At 39.4% G+C, this 25,038-nt stretch overlaps 1 protein-coding gene across 3 annotated transcripts in view; it reads left to right on the forward strand.

Moving 5' to 3' along the window:
• The window catches only part of FOXJ3 (forkhead box J3), a 123,963-nt gene that overhangs the window by 52,227 nt on the left and 46,698 nt on the right, over positions 1–25,038 (forward strand). For all 3 annotated transcript variants that reach the window (XM_080652857.1, XM_080652859.1, XM_080652858.1), the window contains exon 4: positions 11,041–11,115. In XM_080652857.1, coding sequence (XP_080508983.1) covers positions 11,041–11,115 — 75 coding nt within the window. The remainder of the gene's footprint in view (positions 1–11,040; positions 11,116–25,038) is intronic.

Below are 25,038 nucleotides of genomic sequence, written 5' to 3' on the forward strand. Positions count from 1 at the left end.
TCCCCGAATGAGTCTGGGTCCCCAGAGTCTCGCCTGGAACTGGAGTTCAGCGCATTTGGGAGCTTTTTTTCCCCTCCCGCTTGAGAAAGCCAGTCCTTTCCGCGCGCGTATCAGTACCTCTGCCTCCTGCAGCTCCTCTGAGTCTCAGTGTGCTTTTCTCTTTCCTTCTAGTTGTAGAATTTCCACTCAGCCAGCCTTCCTGTGGTTCTGGATGATGTCCGTTTTTTCTTTTAGTTGTAGTTTTGAAATTGTTGTGCGAGGCAGCAGTTTAGGTGTTTACCTATACAGCCATCTTGGTTTCTTGAACCATCCCTTTTGTTCTTTAAATTCTTATTTGTCTTTCTCTGTCTGGCTTAGTTCATTTAGCTCGGCACCCTCTAGATCCATTCATGGCTGTCGCAAATGGCCAAGTAATATTTCTTTGTATATATGTACTACAGCTTTTTTGTCTACTTGTCATGAGCACTTGGGTTGCTTCCATATCTTGACTATTATAAATAATGCTGCAATGAACATAGGGGTACATATAATCTTTTGAATTATTGTTTTGGGTATATACCCAGAAATAGAATTGCTGGGTCATAAGGCAGTTCTATTTTTAATTTTTTGAGGAACCTCCATACTGTTTTCCATAGTGGCTGCACGAATCTGCATTCTTACCAACAGTGAACAAGAGTTCCCTTTTCTCTACATCCTGCCAACACTTACTTGTTGAGGAAACTTGTAATTTTTATTGGGTGAGGGGTATATGTATAAACAAGTAATTATGATACTATGTAAAAAGCTCTGTAATTGAGAAAAAAATATTTCTTTTTTGTTGTTGTTGTTAATCCTCATCCGAGGATACTTTTCCATTTATCTTTTAGAGGGAATGGAAGAGAGAGGGAAAGACAGAAACATCGATGTGAGAGAAACACATTGATTGGTTGCCTCCTGCATGTGACCCGACCAAGGCCCCGGCTGGGGAGGATCCTGCAACCAAGGTATGTGCCCTTGAACGGAATCGAATCCAGGATCCTTTGGTCCATAGGCCGGTGCTCTAACCACTGAGCAAAACCGGCTAGGGCAAATTGAGAAATATAGGATGCTGTGCTTTAAAGAGTTGAATAATTGAGCACGCCTACTGTGTGGAAGCCATAAAAATACCCAATAAAAGTATTATAAAAGGGTGTAGTTAATAATTGCTGTGAGAATTTAAAAGAGCTTATGGGAAGTGTGATTAGGTTATGAAGTGAGTGGCACAAAGATTAAGTGTATGAGAGTACAAGGAAGGGAGAGACATTTAGAAAACTATTGAGGAAATGGAATTTAACTGTATTTTGAAGAAGACTACGATTTGGGGAGGTCTTTTTAATAGCTTCCAGGAAATGATTGTAGGGGTTCTTAGTAGAGAACAGAAGAGTTGGGTTGGAGCCAGAATGTATCAATCCCATGAATTCAAAAATGCCAAACTGAAAAACTAAGCCAGACCGAGAAAGACAAATAAGTGTGGGAGGTAATCCTATCCTATATAATAAAAGCCTAATATGCTAAGTGTCTGACCGTTTGACCAGTTGCTATGCCGTGTACTGACCACTGGTAGGTTAGCTTACTGCCTGTGTCTGGCCGATTGGGATTGGGCGAGATGGGCCGGACACGCTCTGGAGCCCTTGCCTGTCCTTCCCCGGCCCGGATTGTTCACTGGTGGGGTCCCTTGGCCTGGCCTGCATCCTCTCGTAATCTGGGACTCCTCGGGGGATGTCAGAAAGCCAGTTTTAGTCCAATCCTCACAGGCCAGGTCGAGGGTCCCCATTGGTGCACGAATCCGTGCACTAGGCCTCTAGTAGTACATAAAGTTGGATTATATCTCATTTTCCTGTATGACCTCAGCTTCTGCTGAAGTATAAGTCCATCTCAGAGTGCCAAATCCTGTCTACTAAATTTTTGGTTCTGCCCAGCCCAAATCATGGTAAGAAACTGGATTAGAAGTAGTGATACAATTTCAATGGGAACATACATGATTTAGATACAGTGAAGAAAGAGGGGTAAAAGAGGAGAAATGGGAGTATTTGGTCCATTATTTGGTCCATTCTGTTGCTTTAGGCAGACCTTTAATATTTACAAAGATAGATGTTTCATAATTATTCTTTTTAAAAAGTTTCTTCCAGCCTGGCTGGTGTGGTTTAGTGGTTGAGCGTTGACCCATGTACCAAGAAGTCACAGAAATAAAGAAATATTTTGAGCATTTCAAATGTAGGCAAATGGAAACTGGTTTTCTTCCTTCTTTGTTCAGGTCCTATCTCTCTTTTCAGGTTTTACTTTCCATTCTTTGTCCTTAGATTGTTTAGCACACTCCTAGAATCTGCTACTCACTGTATCTTCTTTAGATATGGAGGAGATGGGTTAGGGGAAAGTGGGAAATCATTTAGTTTGTATTGGTTGAAGTAGGCAAAGAATGATCCTAAAGTAGCTGTCAATCACCTTTCCAGAAATGTAGAGCCAACTGAAGTCACCCAGAGGAGGAAATGTGCTCATCGTCATACAAAAGGATTGAAATAGAATTTTAATATTTAGGTAAAACTCCCTTTTCATTTTGTGTCAGGGCATTGAAGGGAAAGTACATATTAAAAATAACTCTAAATGCTTCATAAGAGTTTAAAAAACATTCTCTGAATTTTCCATAACTGAATGGTTTTGTAACCCAAAGTATATGTAAAGGAATTTAAGTTTTGGTGCTCTTCACCTTACTAAAGAAAATTAACCTATTATGTTACTGGAGTATAGGGTAATAAAAGAAAAATACAACAGTGTTATGTGTATGTGGGGATATATTATGCTACTTTTTATGTGGGGGAAAGATAAATATATTTGTTTATTGTTATAAAAAAGAAACTTAGGAATAATGAGACACATAATAAACACTAGAGGCCTGGTGCCCGAAATTCGTGCATGGGTAGGGTCCCTAGGTCTGGCCGGTGATCAGGGCTGATATGTGGGGTGACTGGCGGGGCAGTTAGGGGGCCCCCCACTGGCACCTGCCTTGGCTGGCCTGGGGCCTGCAGGCTGGGGGCAGCTCTTGTGTTGAGTGTCTGTCCCCTAGTGGTCAGTGTGCATCATAGTGACTGGTTGTTCCACTGGTCATTCCGCCGTTCAGTTGATTAGCATATTAGGCTTTTATTATATAGGACTAGGGGCCTGGTGCACGAAATTCGTGCACTGGGGAGGGGTCCCTCAGCCCAGCCTGCCCCCTCTCACATACTGGGAGCCCTCAGGGGATGTCCTGCTGATGGCTTAGGCCTGCTCCCTGTTTGAGCAGTCTGTCCTCCCTTTGCGGGAGGCGACTGGGCTGATTGGGAAAGGCGCCAGCCCCATCACCCTGCTACTGCAGTCACTGCCAGTCACCGCAGCCACCAAGGTATTTTCATCAACAATGGATTCCAGTCCCTTCACCATGAAAAAATGACAACTTTCTTGGCCACTTCCCAAGCCTACAGCCTCCGCCCCAGGCTCTAGGCTTGGGAAGCGGGCAACCCCCCTGCCCTGCCCCTCCAATGGTAGGCTCGGCCCTTTCTCTAGCCTACAGCCTCTGCCCCAGCCTGTAAGCTTAGGAAGCGGGCACCCCCGCCCCTCCGATGGCAGGCTCGGCCCCTTCCCAAGCCTACAGCCTCCGCCCTAGGCTGTAGGCTTGGGAAGCCGGCACCCCCGCCCCTCCGATGGCAGTCTCAGCCCCTTCCCAAGCCTACAGCCTCCGCCCCAGGCTGTAGGCTTGGGAAGTGGGCACCCCCGCCCCTCCGATGGCAGGCTCGGCCCCTTCCCAAGCCTACAGCCTCCACCCCAGGCTTTAGGCTTGGGAATCGGGTACCCCTAAGCCTAAAGCCTCCGTGGGATGGCCGGCTGGGAGTGACCTGGGTGCCGGGAGTGACCTGGGTGCCGAGGAGGTTCCCGGGACCCAGGTATGTATGCAAATTAACCGCCATCTTTATTGGGTTAATTTGCATACTCTGATGGGCTGTGGGCGTAGCGGAGGTATGGTCAATTTACATGTTTCTCTATTATTAGGCAAGATAGTTACCTTATAGAGGATGGATGGAACTGAGATAGAAGGGATGTAGAAGGGATTAAGATTTCAAGTATACCTTTTTACATAGTTTTGAGTGTGGGACCATGTGTTTTACCCAAAAGTGCCCTAGCCGATTTTGCTGAGTGGTTAGAGCGTGGGCCTGCAGACTGAAGGTCGCAGGTTTGATTCCAGTCAAGGGCACGTACTTCAGTTGCAGGGCCAATCCCCAGTCTGGGTTGGGGCAAATGTGGGAGGCAACCAATTGATGTATCTCTCTCTCTCTCTGTCTTTCCCACTCCCTTCCACTCTCTCTAAAAATCAATGGAAAAAATACCCTCGGGTGAGGATTAAGAACACACACACACACACACACACACACAGGGAAAAAAAGGATGGGAAAAGGAAACCTTAAAACTAAATATAAGTAGACACAAATAAGCCTTAACATCATATCAAATGAGTAATGTAATCACAAGAAAAAAAAATTCGAGACACTTTTGGAAAGAGCTTCCTGACTATATATACCTTCATAGGATTTATACTAAAGATGAAAAGAATTGCCAAGAAATCATGAATTTTACTTAGTAGATTTGGAGAGTGATATTTTGCTAGAGTCAGTCTTTATCTCCATTAACTCTTAAGAAAAGAAGTTGGGAGAAATTCTGAAACTATTTTATGTGTTTGGTAGCGTAGAACAAATGAATGCATGTATTGATGTTTTGGGGAACCAGGCCTCTCACAGTATAAGAAGAGAAATACAGGTAGTATATGATTGTTGATTTGAATTGGAGGTGCCAGTTTAAACTCAAGTTTAAAATAAAAATCACTTATAGTGCTTTCAAAGTTTAGATTCCTGGGTTACAACTTCAGTGAGACCTAATGCAATACTATCTGAAAGTCAGAAAGGATTTCCCTAAAGAACTGCTGTTTAAACCATGAACAAATTGAAAATTAAGTAGACTCAATCAGATGAAGGGATGGAGTAAGACTGAGGGCAATCTTTGCAGAGGGATCAACAAATGGAAAGCCTAGAGATGAGAGAACATTGGAGGGGATGAGTATACAGTAAGGTAGGGTCAGATGATGAAGAGCCTTTGGAGGCTTTGTTAAAGATTTTGGATTTTATCCTAAGTGCCATGGAAAATTGTTGAAAGGTTTTAAGTGAAAGAGTGACATCAGATTTACTTTGTGAAGAGATAATTGCCTGCAAGGTGGAGAATGGTGAAGGAGGGGCAAAAAGAGGGAAGTGGAGGTTGGGCACCAGTTAGGTAGCAATTGTACTACATTTGGTGAGACTGGTGCCTGGATTGGGATAGTAACAGAAGAGATGGAATACAATAGCTAGGTCAAAGGTAAGTTTAATAAGATTTGGTGACAGATTTGTTATATATGGTGAGAAGGAAGGATGTTAGGATGTCGTAGAGCAGTGGTTGGCAAACTCATTAGTCAACAGAGCGGCAAACCGCGGCTCGCGAGCCGCATGTGGCTCATGAGCCGCAGTTTGCTGACCACTGTCGTAGAGGTTTCTGATTGCAACTTATATATGAATAATTGCTTTTCAATGAAAAGGGAAAATGGGAAGATGATCACACTGGAAATAAAGATTGGTTTAGTTTTAAACACGTTGAGTTTGAGGTGTTTCTGGAGATATCTAGTAGATGTTTGAAAATACGTTAGAAACTTAGGAGAAAGTTCTAGTTTGGAGATTTAGATAGATTTAAGTGTCATAGGTGGTCATTGAAGCCATGATTATTGATGGGATTGCCTAGGTAGCAAATGTAGAAATGAAAAAAGGACATAGGGCAGAGCCTTAAAGACTTCCAATATTTCAGTTTTTTAGAGATGTGTTCTTTCCTTGAAACCATTTAGAAAATAGACTGTCTTGATTTCTTCTTCTGACCATCTTGAATCCCACCTCACCCTCACCCCCTTCTTGAACTTTTAAGGTAGGTAGATGAACTTGTTTGTTTAATTAGTTCTTTTTATTGTCTTCTTTTCAATTTGGATTGATTATTTTTTATGATTCCATTTTATCTCCACTATAATTTGATACTTCTGACTAAATTTTGCTAGTGATTGCTGTAGGGTTTTCCAAACAAATCTTTAGCTAATCACACTCTACCTTCAAATATAGCATTTTTTGTATAGTGGAAGAACTTTATAAACCTTACTAGAGGCCCAATGCATGAAATTCGTGCAAGGGGCTCGGCCCTCGCAGCCCTGGCTGCCTCGGCTGGCCCTCACAGCCTCTGCCGGCCCTTGCAGCCTCTGCCTGCCCTCGTAGCCCCAGCTGGCTCTCGCAGCCCCTTGCATCCTTGGCCGGCCCTCACAGCCCTGGCTTCATCCGGAAGGTTGTCTGGACTGTTGTCCGCATGGTTGTTCTGCTGTTCGGTCTAATCAGCATATTAGCTCTTCATTATATAGGATAATTTTTAATTCCTCTGACCCATCCTTTGTGCTACAATATCATCCATTTTACTTCTGCATTTTGAAAACCCCATAATAAATTATGTTAACAGTTACCTTTTTTTAAAAAAATATATTTTATTGATTTTTTTACAGAGAGGAAGGGAGAGGGTTAGAGAGTTAGAAACATCAATGAGAGAGAAACATCGATCAGCTGCCTTCTACACACCCCGTACTGGGGATGTGCCCCCAACCAAGGTACATGCCCTTGATCAGAATTGAACCTGGGACCTTTCAGTCCGTGGGCCGATGCTCTATCCACAGAGCCAAATCGGTTAGGGCAACAGTTATCTTTTATTTTATTTTATTTTTTTATTTTTTATTTTTTTATATATTTTATTGATATTTTACAGAGAGGAAGGGAGAGGGATAGAGAGCTAGAAACATCGATGAGAGAGAAACATCGATCAGCTGCCTTCTGCACACCCCCCACTGGGGATGTGCCCGCAACCACAGTACATGCCCTTGACCGGAATCGAACCTGGGACCCTTGAGTCCGCAGGCCGATGCTCTATCCACTGAGCCAAACCGGTTTCGGCAACAGTTATCTTTTAAAGGCATAAATAAGAAAAAGTGTTTTTTAAAATTTACCTCCCTTTTTATAATTTCTGGAACTTATAAAACTTCCAACTGGCAATGAATTATTTCAGCTTTTGTTTGTTTGGAAGTCTTTGTTTTGCTTTAATTTTTGGGAAGTATTTTCATTGGGTATAAAATAGACAGTTTTAAAAATTTTAGTATTTTAAAAATGTCATTCTGTTTTCTTCTGTCTTGCATAGTTTTTGAGAAATTTGCTATAATCCTTATATTTATTTCTCTGTATGTAATCTCTTTTACTCTTGCTGCCTTTAATATACTCTCTTCAGTTTGACTTTCAGCATTTTGATTAATGAACATAAGTGTGTGGATTTTTTATTCTGCTTGGTGTTCTCTGAAATTCTTTTCATCTGTGATTTGATGTCTTGCGTTATTTTTGGAAGATTCTTGACTGTTAACTTCAAATTTTTTTTGCCTCATTGCTTTCTTTTCTCTCCTTCTGGGACTCAGATTACTTGTATTGTTCCATAGTCTTGGATGATGATGATGATGATGATGATGTGTGTGTGTCAGTCTATATGATTTCTGTTGATTGATCCTCAAGATATCCGAGCCTCTCCATAGTTGTGTCAGTCTACTGATTAGTCCATCTGTGGAATTCTTTATCTTTGATCATGTGTTGTATCTTTCATTCACATTTGACTCTTTTCTTACAGTTTCCACAACTGTGTTGAAATTCCCCATCTCTTTATGCAAGTTACCACGTTTTTCTACTTGGTATCTTATATAATAAAAGGCTAATATGCAAATTGTCCCCTCTACTGGGAGTTCTACCAGGGGGCAGGGCCAGCTGGCCAACTGCCCTTGGCCTCTCCCCCCGGCCGGTCAGACCCCACCTGTGCATGAATTCGTATACCAGGCCTCTAGTTTTAACATAGTAGTCATAGTTATTTTTTAGTTCTTATCTGATAGTTCTAACACCCGAGTCATCTCTCAATTGGATTTTTTTTGCTTATCTCTTGACAATGGTCCCCCCCCACCCCATGCTTTTCTATCTCTTGAAATTTTTGATTGAGTGCCAAATAGATGTGTAGGAGACTGAGATAAATAGTATTACAAATACTATTTATAAATGGACAAGCATCTTTTGTCCCAGATCATTTTTGTGGGGAGTTGAATCAATCAATACTTGCACTGGATATGGGTTTTGTTGTCTGTATCTTTGTCCTCAGTATACTGCAGACTTTACATTTCTCCAGCAGTAGGCTCCTATTACCTTGGGCTGGGAATGAAGGGTTTAGGTGCTTGTAGGCTTTTCTCAGTTTTACTGCTTTCTTTTTAGATTTTAGTTGTCTCTGTACATCTTGCTACACGTGGGGATAAGAGATATGTTTCTACCTCTTCTCTATCAGATTGTTTCTGCTTATTACTTACTGGTAGGGTCCGGGGTTTATCTGTTGTTTTAATTCAGCTTCAGTCTTACTCAGGCCCTTGGACTTGGGAGTGTGGCTTTTTTAGTGTTTCTTTCCTTCAGCCAGACTAGCCTTGCATCTATAATTGCTTTTGGGATAATTTCCTGCCCCTCCCTCAGCTAAGGTAGTTCTGACACTGTCCCAGAGGTAAAAGGATTTTGCTTCTACTCTTCTCCCACCAGCAGTAGATCTTTGCCTATGTCCTGGGAAGGGGTTTCCTATCCTTCCCTACAGGCAGAAGTTTTTAGTTTTTTTTTTTTTCCCATTCTTCCTTAGAAGCAGTCTTTGCCAGAGTCCTATAAGTGAGAGATTTTGCTGCCCCTACCTTAAGTTTTTTGCTTTGTAATACTTATAGAAGGTGGTGGGGTTTTGTCTCCGGCTTTGTGCTTGTCAGTTGCCTCTTTGCTGCTTATGCAATAAAGCAGACTTTCTTTGGTCTCTTTTCCTAACCACCCCCCACTCCCTAGTCTTTCTTGTGAGCATATGGTGAAGGTGCATGGAGAAGAGCTTGAAAGTGATTGGGAGCTTCTCTTGTGTTTGGGAACCTTGTTGCTCTAAACCAGGGGTAGGGAACCTCCCGCCTGCAGGCCTTATATAAGGCCTGCAAAGTCATTTGGTCTGGCCCTGCCAAGGCAACCACAGGCAGGACTCAAAATTCAGTAAGACTAGGAGCTTTTTTTTCATAGCAACATAAATTTATATTAAATGAATTATATTAAGCGAATGATGCTATAAATATCCAATGGCCCTTGGCAGAAAAAAGGTTCCCCAGCCCTGCTCTAAACTGACAGATTTAGCCCATGCTTGGCCTTTCAAATTTTAGCTAATTTCTTGGTTGGTGGTCACTTCTTTCCCCCAGGCTCTGCCAAAAGGTGAGACAGTTTATCCCCTTTCTCACTGAATGGGCTTATCTCTCGCAGGAATTTCATTTTTTGGGCTGCCTTGCAACCTCAGCTCTCTAAGGCTGTTCAAACAGGTGTGATTTGGGGAGGGAGTGGGCTAACCCATTGTTTTCTCATTGTTTGGGAGAGATCGTCATTCTTGGTAGCTGTCTACTTTCCAAGCAGAAGAGGACTCCCATTCATAAGTTTTAAATTGATGTTTTGGTAATAAGATAGGCTTGATTTATATTCATCCTTTAAAATTTTTAATACCAATATAGTCCCATGAGAGGGAACTTTTAATATAGGCATTATTGTTAGAGTTTTGAATTTTGTATTAAATAATAAAATAAACATAATGCCCAAAACAACCTCCAAAATTCTAAGTCGTGGTTAAATGTAGTTGGAGCCCCTCTCCACCTGGCCGTTTTGGAATAAACAATTATGGAATGAATGGATCATGGAGAATTTCATTAAGAAGAAATGGCCTTTAGATGTTTTCTTTAAAAATGGTGTCATAGCCGAAACCGGTTTGGCTCAGTGGATAGAGCATCGGCCTGCAGACTGAAGGGTCCCGGGTTCGATTCCGGTCAAGGGCATGTACCTTGGTTGCGGGCACATCCCCGGTGGGAGGTGTGCAGGAGGCAGCTGATCGATGTTTCTCTCATCGATGTTTCTAGCTCTCTATTCTTCTCCCTTCCTCTCTGTAAAATATCAATAAAATATATTTTTAAAAAAATTGTGTCATAATCCTACGTATTAGTGAAAGATTTCTTCTTTCACAGATTTTTTTCCAAGTGCATTTTCCTACCATCTAAGGTGGTTATTTTTTGTTTGTTTTTGTATTGATTTCAGAGAGGAAGGGAGAGGGAGAGAGATAGAAACACCAGTGATGAGATAGAATCATCGATTGGCTGCCTCCTGCACCAACCCCACTGGGGGGTCGAGCCTGCAACCCGGCCATGTGTCCTTGACCAGAATTGAACCTGGGACCTTTCAGTCCGCAGGCTCAATTCCTGCGACATTGAGAAACCTAAATGTTCTTGCTAGCCCTTTGTAGTCAGTGTCTTCTTTCTGTTTTTCTTTCTTATAGATTGCAGTGAGAACTTGATTGGTGGATATATGCTCTTGTAATGGAGCAGTGGAATTATTTGTTTCGAATTTTTAACTCATTAAAAAGTGATAATACATGTGCTTTATAGATCATTTGAACTGCAGAAAAGAGGAAAATAATCATCACGTATAATTCTATGTAAAAAAGCTATGCACATTTTGCATTTTGACTTGTTTCCAAGAATGAATGAATCACAAAGTCATAATATGTATATAATTTTATATTTAGCATTTAATATTTAATATTAATCATAGGCATCTCCCTGCATCATTAAAAATTTAAAATGGGACATATAGTCCATTATTTGGAATTTTGTAACATTCACCAGCAACTTTCAATAACTGCTTTCCTTTGTAGCATTCATAATTTGAAAATCAAAAAGGTTTAAATTTGAAGCTCATTTAAAAAGCTTACTCTATTTGTAATTGTATTCCAGTGCATAGAGATATTTAGATTTCTGATTCTGTTTTTAAAGGTGGATTTTACTTTTTGGATTCCAGTTACTGTATGGCTTTTCTTCTTTAATTTTAGAATTCCATTCGACATAATCTGTCGCTGAACAAGTGTTTCCTTAAAGTGCCTCGATCCAAGGATGACCCTGGAAAGGTAGGATTTGTTTTCTTAAAATAATTGGATTCTTCATTATATCTATTGTCATGTTTGTACCTAAGATATATCTGTTATATAAAGAAAAATAATTGGAATAAGAGCATTCGGTTCATTGATCAGGACTGTTTGTGAAAATAGCAAGGCCTCCTTCAGCCCACTCCCACCTACCCACCCCTACCCTGCCCCACCTTATCCCTGTTTTAGTTGGTATGCTTCAAGGACCAGCCAGGCAGGGAGAGCTTTCTTTCTAAACAGTGGGAAACTAGCTACTGGTTCTCTGTTATAGTTTGCTGTTTCTAATCTAGTTTTTGTTTTGTTATTTTCTTAAGTGTATGTATTAAATTTGGTTTTTGAACTGCTTGTTAGGAACCACACTTTATTAAGTATTACATACAAGAGATGGATTTGTGTAATTGAAAACTGGAAGTAATTTTTACCCTGAAATAAAATTGTTTTTCTGTTATTTCCTTCTTAGTTGCTGTTTTTTTCCTCTTCATTCCATTTATCTCCTGCCACCATTATTACGTTTTTAGTATTTTATCTACACAGACTTATTTCAATAGCCATGTCAACTGCAGTGCGGTCTGAACTTGGTACTTGTTGCTTGATTTCTAAGCTCAGAGTATTTGCTTGGACCATATTTGGTTGTGAGGATAAATTATTAGATTAGGACAGTGTATCTGTTAGCAAGCATGAATTCTTGTTTGGATGTTTGCACTTCTTGTCTTCTTTAGGCTAAGTGTCTCTGGAAAAAATTTTCTAAAATGAAAGCCTGGTCATATTATCACCCTGCTTAAAAGTACTCCCCAGTGTTCTGTAGATGTTTCTTATATAAAATATTCTTTACTATGTTTTTCTTGATCTGCCGTTCTAGCTATGCTTCACCCCATACAAGACCCATTGTAAGGGATTACTTGGTTTCCCAAACATGCTTTTCAAATGGTCTTCTCTCTTTTTTAAAAATATATTTTTATTGATTTCAGAAAGGAAGGGAGAGGGAGATATAGATAGAAACATCAATGATGAGAGAGAATCATTGATTGGCTGCCTCCTGCATGCCCCTTACTGGAGATTGAGCCCACAACCCAAGCATGTGCCCTTGACTGGAATCAAATCCGGGAATCTCCATTTCACAGGCCGATGCTCTATCCACTGTGCCAAACCAGCTAGGGCCATCCAGTGGTCTTCTCTTAATGCGCAAAGTCCCCTTTCTCTACTTGTCTGGCTTACTCCTTGTCTTTTAAGATTGAGCTTCAACATTACTTCTCTGAGGCTAACCTCCCCGCCCCCCACACACACACATCAAATGAGTTGTTCCCTCTTTTGAGTTCCTGTTACTTTGTCATCATTGTAGCAGCTCCTAATTGGTCTTTCTAACCATGGACTTACTTATTTCTGATTTATAGCAACTTTCACATAGTAGCCAGCGATCTTTAGGGGGGAAAAAAAAAAGTTAACCTAATCATATGTACTCTTTGTTTAAAACAGGGGTCCTCAAACTTTTTAAACGGGGCCAGTTCACCGTCCCTCAGACGGTTGGAGGGCCGGACTATAGTTTAAAAAAACAAACAAACTATGAACAAATTCCTATGCTCACTGTGGGCCCGGGACGAGTCGGCTGCTAAGCAGGACAGGCAGCGGCACCCGGCGGGCCGGATAAATGTCCTCGGCGGGCCGCATGTGGCCCCACGGGCCGTAGTTTGAGGACCCCTGGTTTAAAATCTTAATTGGTCATCTATTGTCCTTAGGTTAAAGTCTAAATTATGAGGGTAGGGATCATCTATATATATAAAAGCCTAATATGCTAATTGTCCCTCCAACTGTTTGACCGTTCGAGCAGTCGCTATGACGTGCACTGACCACCAGGGGGCATACGCTTCATCTAGTGGGTTAGCTTGCTGCTGGAGTCCGGCTGATCAGGACTGGGCGAGACGGGCCAGACATGCACTGGAGCCTTCCTGCAGTCCCTCCCCAACCCCGATTGTGCCCCGGTGGGGTCCCTTGGCCTGGCCTGCGCCCTCTCGCAATCCGGGACCCCTCAGGGGATGTTGGAGAGCTGGTTTTGACCTGATCTCCACAAGCCAGGCCGAGGGACCCCACCGGTGCACCAATCCATGCACCAGGCCTCTCAAGTATTTATATAGTTTACTTGTTAGACCCAGTTACTTGTGCAGTGGCTGGTGGCACTGAAGAGACACTCTTGTTGAATGAATGAATGTATTGTGTCCTTTGCTAGATGGCTAATTAAAAACTACTGTTTTATAGCACCTACTATGATTTGCCCATTAAGTTGGTTCTTAATAAGATTGAATAGGTTATTATAATAGTTTTCTTATTTGACCTAGTTTATTTGCCTGTGTTCATAACTCTCTAGGGTTGAGTCTAGGAATTGGTAAAATTTTTCTTTCCTTTCACAAGCAGCCTTATTATAAAAAAGGAATTATAAATTTTTATATTTACTTCATTGCAATTTTCTATGGGCAGTGAGTATATATGAATCTGACAGAAAGGGTTCTTAAGAGTTTAGGAATTATCTATTTTATTAGAGTTCTATAAAGCAACTAATTAGATTCTGTAACCATGTGGCTTAGATTTAATTTCTAAATGAGGTTTAAGTCATTTAAAAAAACCCACACATGAAAACTATATTATGTACTAAATTTATTTATTTTTAAAATATTTTTTATTGATATATATATATTTTTTTTTTGAGAGGAAGGGAGGGGGAGAGAGAGAAACATCAATGTGAGCAAAACATGGATGGGCTGCCTCCTGCACACCCTCTACTGGGGGTTGAGCCGGCAGCTTAGGCATGTGCCCTGATTGGTAGTTGAACCTGCAACCTTTTTGTGTATGGGACGATGCCCGACCAACTGAGCCACTCCCGCCAGGGCTATTTATTGTTAACAGTATTACAGATGTTCCCCATTTCCTGCTTCTTTATCCCCTTCCACCAGCCCCCCGCTCCACCCCAGGCCTTCTCCACGCTATTATCTGTGTCCATGGGTTATGCATATATGCATGTATGTTCTTTGGTTAACTCTGTCTCCTCAATTATGTACTAAATTTCAACCAATTGGAGATCTGTTTTTTAAAAAAAACCTGCTGTCAGTTTTTCTTTTGTGCAGAACTTAAAGCTTTTCTCCACCTTAGTCAACTAATATCATGGGGTTAAGGGAGATGTAGAAAGACATACATTACTCTTTACAACTATTCTTTTTAATCAAGATTATCTTACTGATGTGCAACCAAAACAAAATACAGAAGTAAATTGAATCCTGAGAAGTAAATAAAACCCATTATCTCTAGTATTAAACTTGTTTTTATCAAAACACATTATTTTTCCTCATTGGTTTTGGTCATAATTGAAAATATAGTATATTTGATCTTATAAAGTACATTTAAACTAAAAGAGTCATTTTTATTTTCACTCTCAAGGTGAGATTTAAATACCATTGTCCTTATTGATTTTGATCATAAATAAATGTTATAATCTGATCTTATAAGATACATTCATATGAAAACATTCATTTTAATTTTTGATATAAAAATAAAATTTTATTTAAAAAACGTTTTGAAAACCTCAGATATAGCCCATTTTAAATAAGAGGAAACTAAAGCAAATAAATTAGGAATGACCCAGGTTCAGTGTAGAAATAGAACCCAAGTGTATTGGCCAGACTTACTTGCAAGTCACAGAAGCCCATTACAGACCAACTTAAGGGAGAAAATATCTACAGTAAGAACTGGAGCCTGGTTCTTAAATTTTCTCACCAGGCATGTCTCTTCACATCCCTTAGCTTTTCTGATGCCTGCATTTCAGCCCATTTAGTAGCAGAGATGACCATCAGCAGCTTCTGGCTTATATTCTGCACCTGGAGTATAGCAAATGTCTTAGAATGAATGCTGAACAAGCAGAATACATTTGGTTTCTTGATTCCTAGACTAGTGCTTTTTCCACTGTGCCAATCTTCCTTGAGAGGGAGGCCAAAATGTTAGTTAAGTTTGGGTACTTATGAATTGTTTTTTCTTTTTGTATTACAGTGTTTCCTGGCATTTGAGGAGCTTTTCCAAAACCACCCTCACCACAGTGGGAGAAAACCATTGAGCCAAGGTGGGGTGGGAGTAGTTTTGATTTTTGGGTATGGGGTGGACTTTTACCCCTTAGGCTTTTGCTAGCTGCTACTATGACCCAGATGGGTCCAAGAGAGAGAGGTAGAAGTAGCTTATACAGCATCTTCTTTCTCATCTTTATTATGGTATAGCTTCCTGTTCCAAGTATTACCAGAGAGGTATGAAGGCCAGCCTGAGCTTGAAGAATATTGTTGAATTACAGATATTTTTATATGGCCATTTATTTTTTGACTCAATCGTTCATTTTCTAGAAGCTGTTGTCATAAAAGCTCTGAAATCCATTTTCCTCTGTTCCCTGAAACTAATTACAAACAGCCACATTATTGTTTTCTTTAAAAAGAAACACAAACAAGGTGAAATTATATTTTGCATTGATAATTGCTGCTTTTTGGAGGACAGATTTCTGTTTTCTCTTTCCTTGAGTCCAACCTTATTTCTTCATACTGCAGTCTGTCCATTTCCTTATTCCTTTCTTTTGTCTCTTCTTTTCTCATTAGTTTTACTTTCTGTATTTTTGTCTGTTTTTTAACAGTCTTTTTATGCAACTCGACATGTCTGTTTAACCTTAAAGAAAAATAAATATTTTGCTCAGTTTATGGAAAAACAAATACTATCAGCTAAATTTAGTTTAAAAATATATTGCCCTAACTGGTTTGGCTCAGTGGATAGAGCGTCGGCCTGCGGACTGAAAGGTCCCAGGTTCGATTCCAGTCAAGGGCATGTACCTTGGTTTCGGGCACATCCCCAGTAGGGGGTGTGCAGGAGGCAGCTGATCGATGTTTCTCTCTCATCGATGTTTCTAACTCTCTCTCTCTCTCCCTTCCTCTCTATAAAAAATCAATAAAATATATATTTAAAAAAATAAATAAAAATACAGAGCTCTCTTTCTTTGCTTTCCACTGAACCTTTTCTCAATCTTGTTCTCTCTTACCTCATAAAAATGATACTCTGACTTTAAAGGAAATAAAGGTTGTAGGAAATGGTTTCAACAATTAATTAACAACAATGGGTTGTAATAAAATCGATAACTAAGAAGTTTAAGACACTGAAGGCAACCTGCTTGTCCTGGGAGAGATAACTACAGTGAATTTATAGTAAAAAGCTTTTCCTCCCTTTTTTTAGGGGGTGGGGTAGATAAAATTTATTGCCTGGGGTTGGGAAGGTTGTAAAACTCAGTGGCTGTGAAGTTTGGGGTCTCTTGGTTTGTGAGGAATCAACAAAGTCACTGCTAGAAAATTAACTATTGGAAGTTCTGAGATTATGATTTTTTTTTTTTCTATTCCTGTTCTATCTCATAGTATAAGGGGCCATAATTGACTGATCTCTTTTTCAAAGTGTATTTTTTTGTCAAGTTAGTATTGTGTTGTATTTATTAGTATTTATAAATTGACTATTATTTGTTGGTATCCTGTTTTGGTAACTTTATTTGTGAAAAGGTGTAGAAAAATTGGAGAGGTTTGAGGGAACATAATATGTAACATTAAGTGATGAGCAGTTTTGCAGGAATCATAGGTATGTACCCCGAAGAAGGAAGATAAAAGTGTAATTTTAATACTAGTCAAATTAAGAGCATGATTTTTGTGAGGAAGAAGTTGGCCTCTTATCTGTGTCTTTGTATAAAACCAAACATTAAGTAGAATTTAAAGATAAGCAAGAGTTTGGTTGGACAGAAATAAGGACGTCATATTTATCGGAGTGAAGGAAAACATTGGTGGGGATCCCAAGGAAGGCTTTAATTTGCTATTTCTGAAGCACTTCCAAGGATAGTTGAAATTACTAACATTTATGGTTTTTAACTTATGGTAGGTAAGAACCCCAGTTGAAGGCTGGAAAGAGGACATAATCAAGTTTAGCTGAGGGACCAGTGAGAACAAAGTTGAGATAGAATCAGGAATTAAGGGAATTGAGGTAAATACTAACATGAGATCCAAGAGTGAAGAAAGGATTGGTGCCAGTGAATGCATATTAAGGCAAAGGTTGATTATGAATGTGAGACAGTCCACAAACCAAGGTTAGAAAGCTCAGAATAAGAAGCAGCATTCAGAGAGGGTATGAAAGATTGTGTTAGAAAGAGATGAGAGTCTGATTCAGAGAGAACACTGCAGAAACAGAAGTGCCAACCTAGAACCCTGACAGTATACACTGTTAGGCAAACCAGTTTAGTTACAGCTGCCTTTTATTCCCACGTGCAGATTCTCTGTTCTCTTCCTAATGAAGGGAGATAACATTCTGTGATCGGCCATTTTTTTCTTTTCCAGATCTAAACTTTTAAAAAATGTTTTGCCCCAAATTTAATTTTTAATAAGTATATATGGTAAAATTCACTCTTTGGTGTATAATTCTAGTAGTTTTAGCAATCCATGCAATGTAATCAACCATGATCAGGATATAGAACAGTATTGTCCCTTGGTAGATAGCCCCTTTCCCCACCCCCAGGCCCTGGCAACTATAATTTAGCCTTTTTCAGAGTTCATATAAATGGGACTCAGACAATGGGTGGCCTTTTGAGTCTGGCTTCTTTTACTTAGCATAATGCATTTGAGATTCAGCCATATTTTGAGTATCAGTAGCCATTATATTTCATATATTCCATTACTAGTATATGGGTGTACCATAGTAATGACCATTTGAAGAACATGTGGGTTGTTGTCAGTCATAAGTTCATTTGACTATCAAGTCCTTTTCTTCTAAGCTTAGACTCAGTAATTAATTTGACATATAGTGAGATACAAGACAATGTTGAATTAGCCTAAACTAATAACATAATGTTCATACTAAATTGCTTTGTGAGTTATACTAAATATAGGTGAGCTCTTGGAATTTAATTGTGATATAATGAAACATTATTTCCAACTTAATAATAATAATTTTGGAAAGGATCCTGTTAAGGCATTGATGATTTAAAAACAAGATAAAGTCCTGGCCGGTGTGGTTCAGTGGTTCAGCGTTGACCCATGAACCAAGATATCAGTGGATTTATTCCCTGTCAGGGCACATGCTCGGGTTGTGGGCTCAATCCCCAGTAGAGGGCGTGCAGGAGGCAGCCAATTGATGTTTGTCTCTCATCTGATGTTTCTCTCTGTCCCTTCCTCTCTGAAATCAATAAAAATATATTTAAAAACATAAAAACAAGATAAGGCCAACTATTAATTGCTTATTAGAACATACCATTTTTAACATTTAGAGGAACCATTTACTGTACTATAATTAATGTGTTAATTTACATGTTTTTAATTCATTAAGATTAAATTCCCTAATCTCTCCTGAGCACACTTAGCTTAATTTGATAATATATTTAGACGTAATAAAAACCAAGAATGTTCTGGGGACCTGAACTGGCATTGGAATAGCTTTTGTCCATACATTCATTGTGCTAGCCAGCCAAACTGCTTGACTTTTAAGTACTTTATATTTTACTGTTCATAGACTATTTTTGTGGTCTGAATAGAGTGACTATTTAACCTTCTGTTTAAACTAGAAACTTCTGGGAATCAAAAGGGTTGTTATTCTTAATTATGCTTAGGCAACAGGTATAAACTAAGACTGAAACTGGGAAATATATTCACTCTGTCTATGGTACATGCAAATGCTATGCCTTGGACCGATGGGCATTTACCAGGAGCAGCGTCTTAAGATGGTGGAGGGTAAAAAAAACCCCAAAACTTAAAACTGGATTGCCAAATCTAACCTGGGAAAGTAAAAACAACAACAACATTGAGACATGGTATGAAACCAAAGAAGTCAGGGACAAAAGGGACCAAACGCTATGTTTGAGGCTTCTGAAGTGGTGTGCATTGAGAGCTAAGGAAGAGCAGAGAATAGTCTGTGATGGATGATTCACTTTACCACTGAGCAGTAGGGTTAGTTAAAACATAAAATTTACAGATTTAGCCATTTGGAATGGTAGGCTATTTATGATAGGGACTGCTTTCCATAGCAATATGAAGTTAGTATTAACTTCTTGGGTTTACTTGTATTTAATCAGATAATAGCAGTTTTACTAGGCTATTTTTAATCTGGGGGCTGTTAAAAGTCACATTAGTGTGTGATAGAGCAGAATATTTTGTGTTGACAAAACTATCAGAAATAAATTATTGGAATAGTTAAAATGTATTTTATTTGAAGTGATACTTTGTAATTTAAGAATGCTGCCTAGTTTTTAATTGGGTGCCACTTTTTTCTGCTCTAGAATTAATCTTTGCTTTAGGGTATCTTGAAGTTGGCAGTTGATTCATTTTTTGAATATGTGTTCAAAGCTGTACAATTCTAGTTGTGATTTTTCTTTGGGATTTTACAAATCAAAACATTGTAGTCTTTTTCTTCAGAAGGACATTAGCTTGTTGTACCAGAATTCTTGATATGAATTAATAATAATATTTACATTTATATATTGCTTTATAGATTAGATATTTTACATGCATTATTTCAATCCTTCAAACAATTATATACAGGCCCCAGCTTTAGATAGTGATATTTATTTAAGTTCTTAGGTTTATCCATAGTAGATTAGTTCACATAAACCTCACATTATTGAACTCTTCACCTAAGTGGGAATCATTTGGTATATGCTCTATTTATGTCTGGCTTGTTTCACTCAGTATAATGTCTGTGATGCTATTAGATATGTTAGTTAGTTTCTTCTTATTAAGTAGTGTTCCATTGTATGAATATACCACAATCTTTTTTAAAAAATAAGTTTTTATTGACTTTTTTAGAGAGAGAGGAAAGGAGAGGGATAGATAGAATCATCAAAGAGAGAGAAATATCAATCAGCTGCTTTTGCATGCCTCCTACAGGGGTTTGAGCCCATACCCAGGCATGTACCCTGACCAGGAATTGAACTTGACTCTTGGTTCATAGGTCGACACTCAACCACTGAGCCACACTGGCCAGGCTATAGCACAATCTTTTTTATCTGTTTATCTGTTGGTGGACATTTTCATTTTGGGGCTATTATGAACAAGTTACTAGGAAATTTTTGTACAAGTTTTCTGTGGGCATGTGTTTGCATTTCTCTTGAATAATAGAACAGTTGCTTTTGTAGATGGAAGATTATAAGGAATTGACCTCCAGGTCAGTTGGCTGTAAGGATCAGCTATGCCTACGCTGGTAGAGAAGTTCGGTGCTGGAGACAGCCTTATAGGATTAGACTTGCCAAATTGCAATAGCCTCTGTGCTCAGCTTGGATGGGGTGGAGTCTCAGGGCGGAGCAGACAGTCTTGGCTTCTAGTCAGCCTTGCCCTTGCGCGTGTGCGCGCCTGCAGACCTCTGCCTTCCCTGGCTCCCGAGTCTCCGCCCGAGAGTCCAGATTCCCCCCACAAGAGCGTGGGTCCCCAGGGGCTTGCCTGGAACTGGGGTTCAGTGCAGTCAGAACTGGGGCTCAGTGCAGTCAGGAGCTTCTGACTCCCTTCCACTAGGGAAAGCCTGTGGCAACCTCCGCAGTCTTTGTGTGCACTGGCATGCACGCGCCTGCAGACCTCTGCCTTCCCCGGCTCCCGAGTCTCTGCCCAAGAGTCCAGATTCCTCCCCGTAAGAGCACGGGTCCCCAGGGGCTCGCCTGGAACTGGGGTTCAGTGCAGTAAGAATTGGGGTTCAGTGCAGTCAGGAGCTTCGGACTCCCTTCTGCTAGGGAAAGCCTGTGGCAACCTCCACAGCCTTTGTGCACACTGGCGCGCGCACCTCCAGAACCCTGCCTGCCGGGGCTCCCCCGGGTCTCTCCCGGGTCTCGGAGTCTCCCGGTGCCTTTCTCTCTACCTGATAGTCCAGACGCCCCCTGTATGAGCCTGGGTCCACGGGGTTTCGCCCGGGACTGGGGTTCAGTGCAGTCAGAACTGGGGTTCAGTGCGGTCAGGGGCTTCCTTCCCCCTTCCGCCAGAGAAAGTCAGCCAGGCTCTCAGCCGCCCTTCCTCTCTGCGCGCACAAAGACCCTTTGCTGTACCTCCAATTCTCTGTGAGCTTTTCTCTTTCCTTCTAGTTGTAGAATTTTCACTCGGCCAGCTTTCCTGTGGATCTGGATGGTGTCCATTCTGTCTTTTAGTTGTAGTTTTGAAATTGTTGTGTGAGGCAGCAGTTTAGGTGCTTACCTATGCCGCCATCTTGGTTTCGACCTGGATATGGAATCTTAAGAGTTTGCAGGGTTTTCTCCACCTCTCAGAACTTGGAAGATTTTTCCTTGGCCTCCACTATTTCTGGTAAAAAGTCACCTGTCATATTTTTATTTCCCTGTATGCAATGTGCCCTCTCCAGACCCCATCCCTTCTTTGGCAACTATCAAGAATTTTCTCTTTAAATTTAGATTTAAACAGTTTGACGTACCTTTAATTTTCTTGTATATTTTCTGTTTGGGACTTCTTTTAGGATCAATAACAAGAGGTTTCATCCAGATGTGGGATATTTTTGGCCATTATTATTTTTTAAGAACTATGGTCTTATTTTTTTCTTCTTTCCTTTTAGTATCCAATTAAAATATGATAGACTCTTTGACATTGTTTCATAGGTCATTGAGGCTTTCTTTACTGATTTTCCCCCTTTTTCTTTTATTCCTGAAATGGAATAATTTTTTACTGATCTATCTTTGAGGTATCTGGCTCTTTGACTGTCCTACTTGTTGTTAAGTACATCTGGTGAACTTTTTCCCAATCATTGGATGATTTAAGTCTAGAATTTCCATTTCATCTTTTCTGTATATGTTCAGAGATCATTGGTGAGATGTGTTCAACCAATTGCTTGATATTGGAACATTGGGGTGTCTGTTATCCCCAGCTAGCTCCTGAATATATGATATGAAACAGTGAGCCACTGATTCACTGTGGGTTTTTATAATAAGAAGATACAGTCCTGATCTATTATCATTTGATGTTTTGAGATACTGAGGTTTTATGTGAAAACAAAGTAATTACAAGAAATGAGATTTAAAATAAGTATTTAATGATAAATAACTTGGATTACTTTGTCACCTCCAACTGGTCTCCTTTCTTTAATCTCTGCTTGTCTTTGCTCCATTTTCTACATTGTTGCCTGGTACACAGGTAAAAACACCGTTTTCAACTTCAGCTCTCAGCTTCTTGCCTCTAAACTTGATATTCAAGCTATATTGCATTATTTATCTTGCATTTATGATGCAGTTTTATATTTTCATATTTTTGCCCATACTCTTCATTGTATCTAAAATAGTATTTCTTTTCATCTTACTCATCCTTTAATACCCACCCAGCTCAAAGGTCAGCATTACTCTGAAGGGAGGTAGCCTTCCTTTTTTCTCCCCTCTCACCTTTTCTCCCTATTTTTACCTCTTTTTATTTTCATAGCTCTTTGAGCACACCACTCTTAATGCTCCTGAATGATATACTACCTGTATTTTTATTTTTATCTTTTAAAATATATTTTTAATTAATTTTAGAGAGAGGAAAGGAGAGGGAGAGAAAGAGAGAAACATCAATCTGCTGCCTCCTGCATGCCCCCTGCTGGGGATTGAGCCCTGACCTGGAATCCAACCATTGACCTCTTGGTTCATGGGTTTGATGCTCCACCACTGAGCCACAACAGCCGGGCTATAGCACAATCTTTTTTATATTTATCTGTAGGTGGACATTTGTATTATTTTTAGTTTTGGGCTATTATGAGCAAACTACTAGGAAATTCTTATACAACCACTGAGCCACACCAGCTGGGCTGTACTACCTTTATTTTTATCTATTCCACTCCTGCCTGAGTTTTTTCTTGACAAGGATTGGGTCTTTAATATCTCATATAAGTAGTAGATGCTTAATGTTTATCACAAGAATTATGTTTCCTAATGAACTAAGAAGTAGTTGTTCTGTCCTTAAAGAAACATTTCTAATTGTACATTAATCCTCCTGTTTTAAATTAAGACTGGTGTTAGGTGTTCTAGAAAATGTCATTTTGCTTCTTTTTATTCAGACCCTTTCTTTTGATCAGGAAGGCAGGGATCAAGAATTTATTTAACATTAACTCAGATATTTTGAATCTGAGAGTATCTTTGGAATTCTTATTCTTCAAGTAGGTGAATTGCTTAACTTTTTGTGACATTAATGACTATTGAAAACTTTTATAAAAAACTGATATGGTCCAAAGTAAAGCCAGGAAACAACCAGAAATCAAGAGACCAGAGTTCTTTCTGGACAATACCACTGATTTTGCTTGGTGACAAGTGACTGTCTACCACTGCATTAGGTTAGAGCTTCTTGATTCATGTTTTTTTCTTAATTAAGAGAGTATTTTTATTGAGATAAAATTCACATACCATACATTTACCATTTAAAAGTATATAATTCAGTGGTTTCTAGTATATTTTCAGAGTTGTGCAATCATAACTAGTATCTAATTTCAGGACATTTTCACTTTATCACTCCAGAAAGAACTCTGTACTTAACAGTCACCCTCCACCCCTCAAGCTTCTGGCAACTACTAATTTACTTTCCATCTCTGTAGACTTGCCTATTTTGGATATTTTATATAAATGAAATCATAATGATATATGGTCTTTTGTGTCTGGCTTCTTTCATTTAGTATAAGGTTTTCAGAGTCATCTGTGTTATAGCATGTAGGAGTACGACTGAATGAAATGGCCATTGTATGAATATATCACAATTATATCTGTTCATCAGTTGATGGGCCATTTGTATTGTTTTCAGTTTGGGCTATTAGGAAAAATGCTACTATGATCATTTGTGTATATAAGTTTTGTGGACATAATTTCTCTTGGATATGTTTTTATTTCTCTAAGAGTTGAATTGCTGGGTCATATGTTTAATCTTTTAAGGAACTGCCAAACTTTTCTAAAGTGGCAGCACCATTTTACATTCCCACAATTACAAGGCTTCCAGGAATAAAATGTGGGGTTTATATAAAAAAAAGGTAGAGCTATAGTATCTATAGGCCCCGTAGCTGTGGAGATACAAGGGTAAATAAGATATCACTGCCGAAACCGGTTTGGCTCAGTGGATAGAGCGTCGGCCTGCGGACTAAAAGGTCCCGGGTTCGATTCCGGTCAAGGGCATGTACCTTGGTTGCGGGCACATCTCCAGTGGGAGGCGTGCAGGAGGCAGCTGATCGATGTTTCTCTCTCATCGATGTTTCTAGCTCTCTATCCCTCTCCCTTCCTCTCTGTGAAATATCAATAAAATATATTAAAAAAAAAAAAGATATCACTGACATTAAAACTTCTGGTCTAGTGAGGAAGTCTATTCATAAACAGAAATTTTCATATGATATACTAGGTTCAGAGATCAAGATTTCTTAAAAGTTGTTGGCCCACTCTTCATTATGTAAAGCTTGTACATAAAAATGATTATAAATAGTGTACTAGCACAACTTCTTTCACTGCTGCCTAGTTGTGATAGTTTGTAAAGAAGTTAAAAAAATAAGGGCTATAAAGGTTCTTAAGATTTGAAATTTGGATTGTTTGGTATCAGTAATATATTTTTAATGAATTTTCAGGATTTATGAATTAATTACAAGAAAACTTAGAATCAGTATGCCACCTAATTGAAAGAAATAAATAACATTCAAGTAAAACAAAAAAGAAAAAAAGGAATTTTTAAATTCTCTTTAGGTCCTTTTTTTTTAACCTAGCCAGATAAACAGTTTTTCTTAATGTCTTATTCTCTCTCATATGTCTATGACTTTAGCACCAGAATCTTTACACTAGTTTATGCCATGACTCCATTTGGCACTTCTATGAAGCCTGTGAAACTCTTTCTTAGAATAATATTATTTTTAAAGGTGTAAACCAGAATATACAGGATTAAAAAGAGAAGCAGCTAC

Source organism: Plecotus auritus (genome assembly GCF_963455305.1).
Source record: "Plecotus auritus genome assembly, chromosome: 2".
Taxonomy (NCBI): domain Eukaryota; kingdom Metazoa; phylum Chordata; class Mammalia; order Chiroptera; family Vespertilionidae; genus Plecotus; species Plecotus auritus.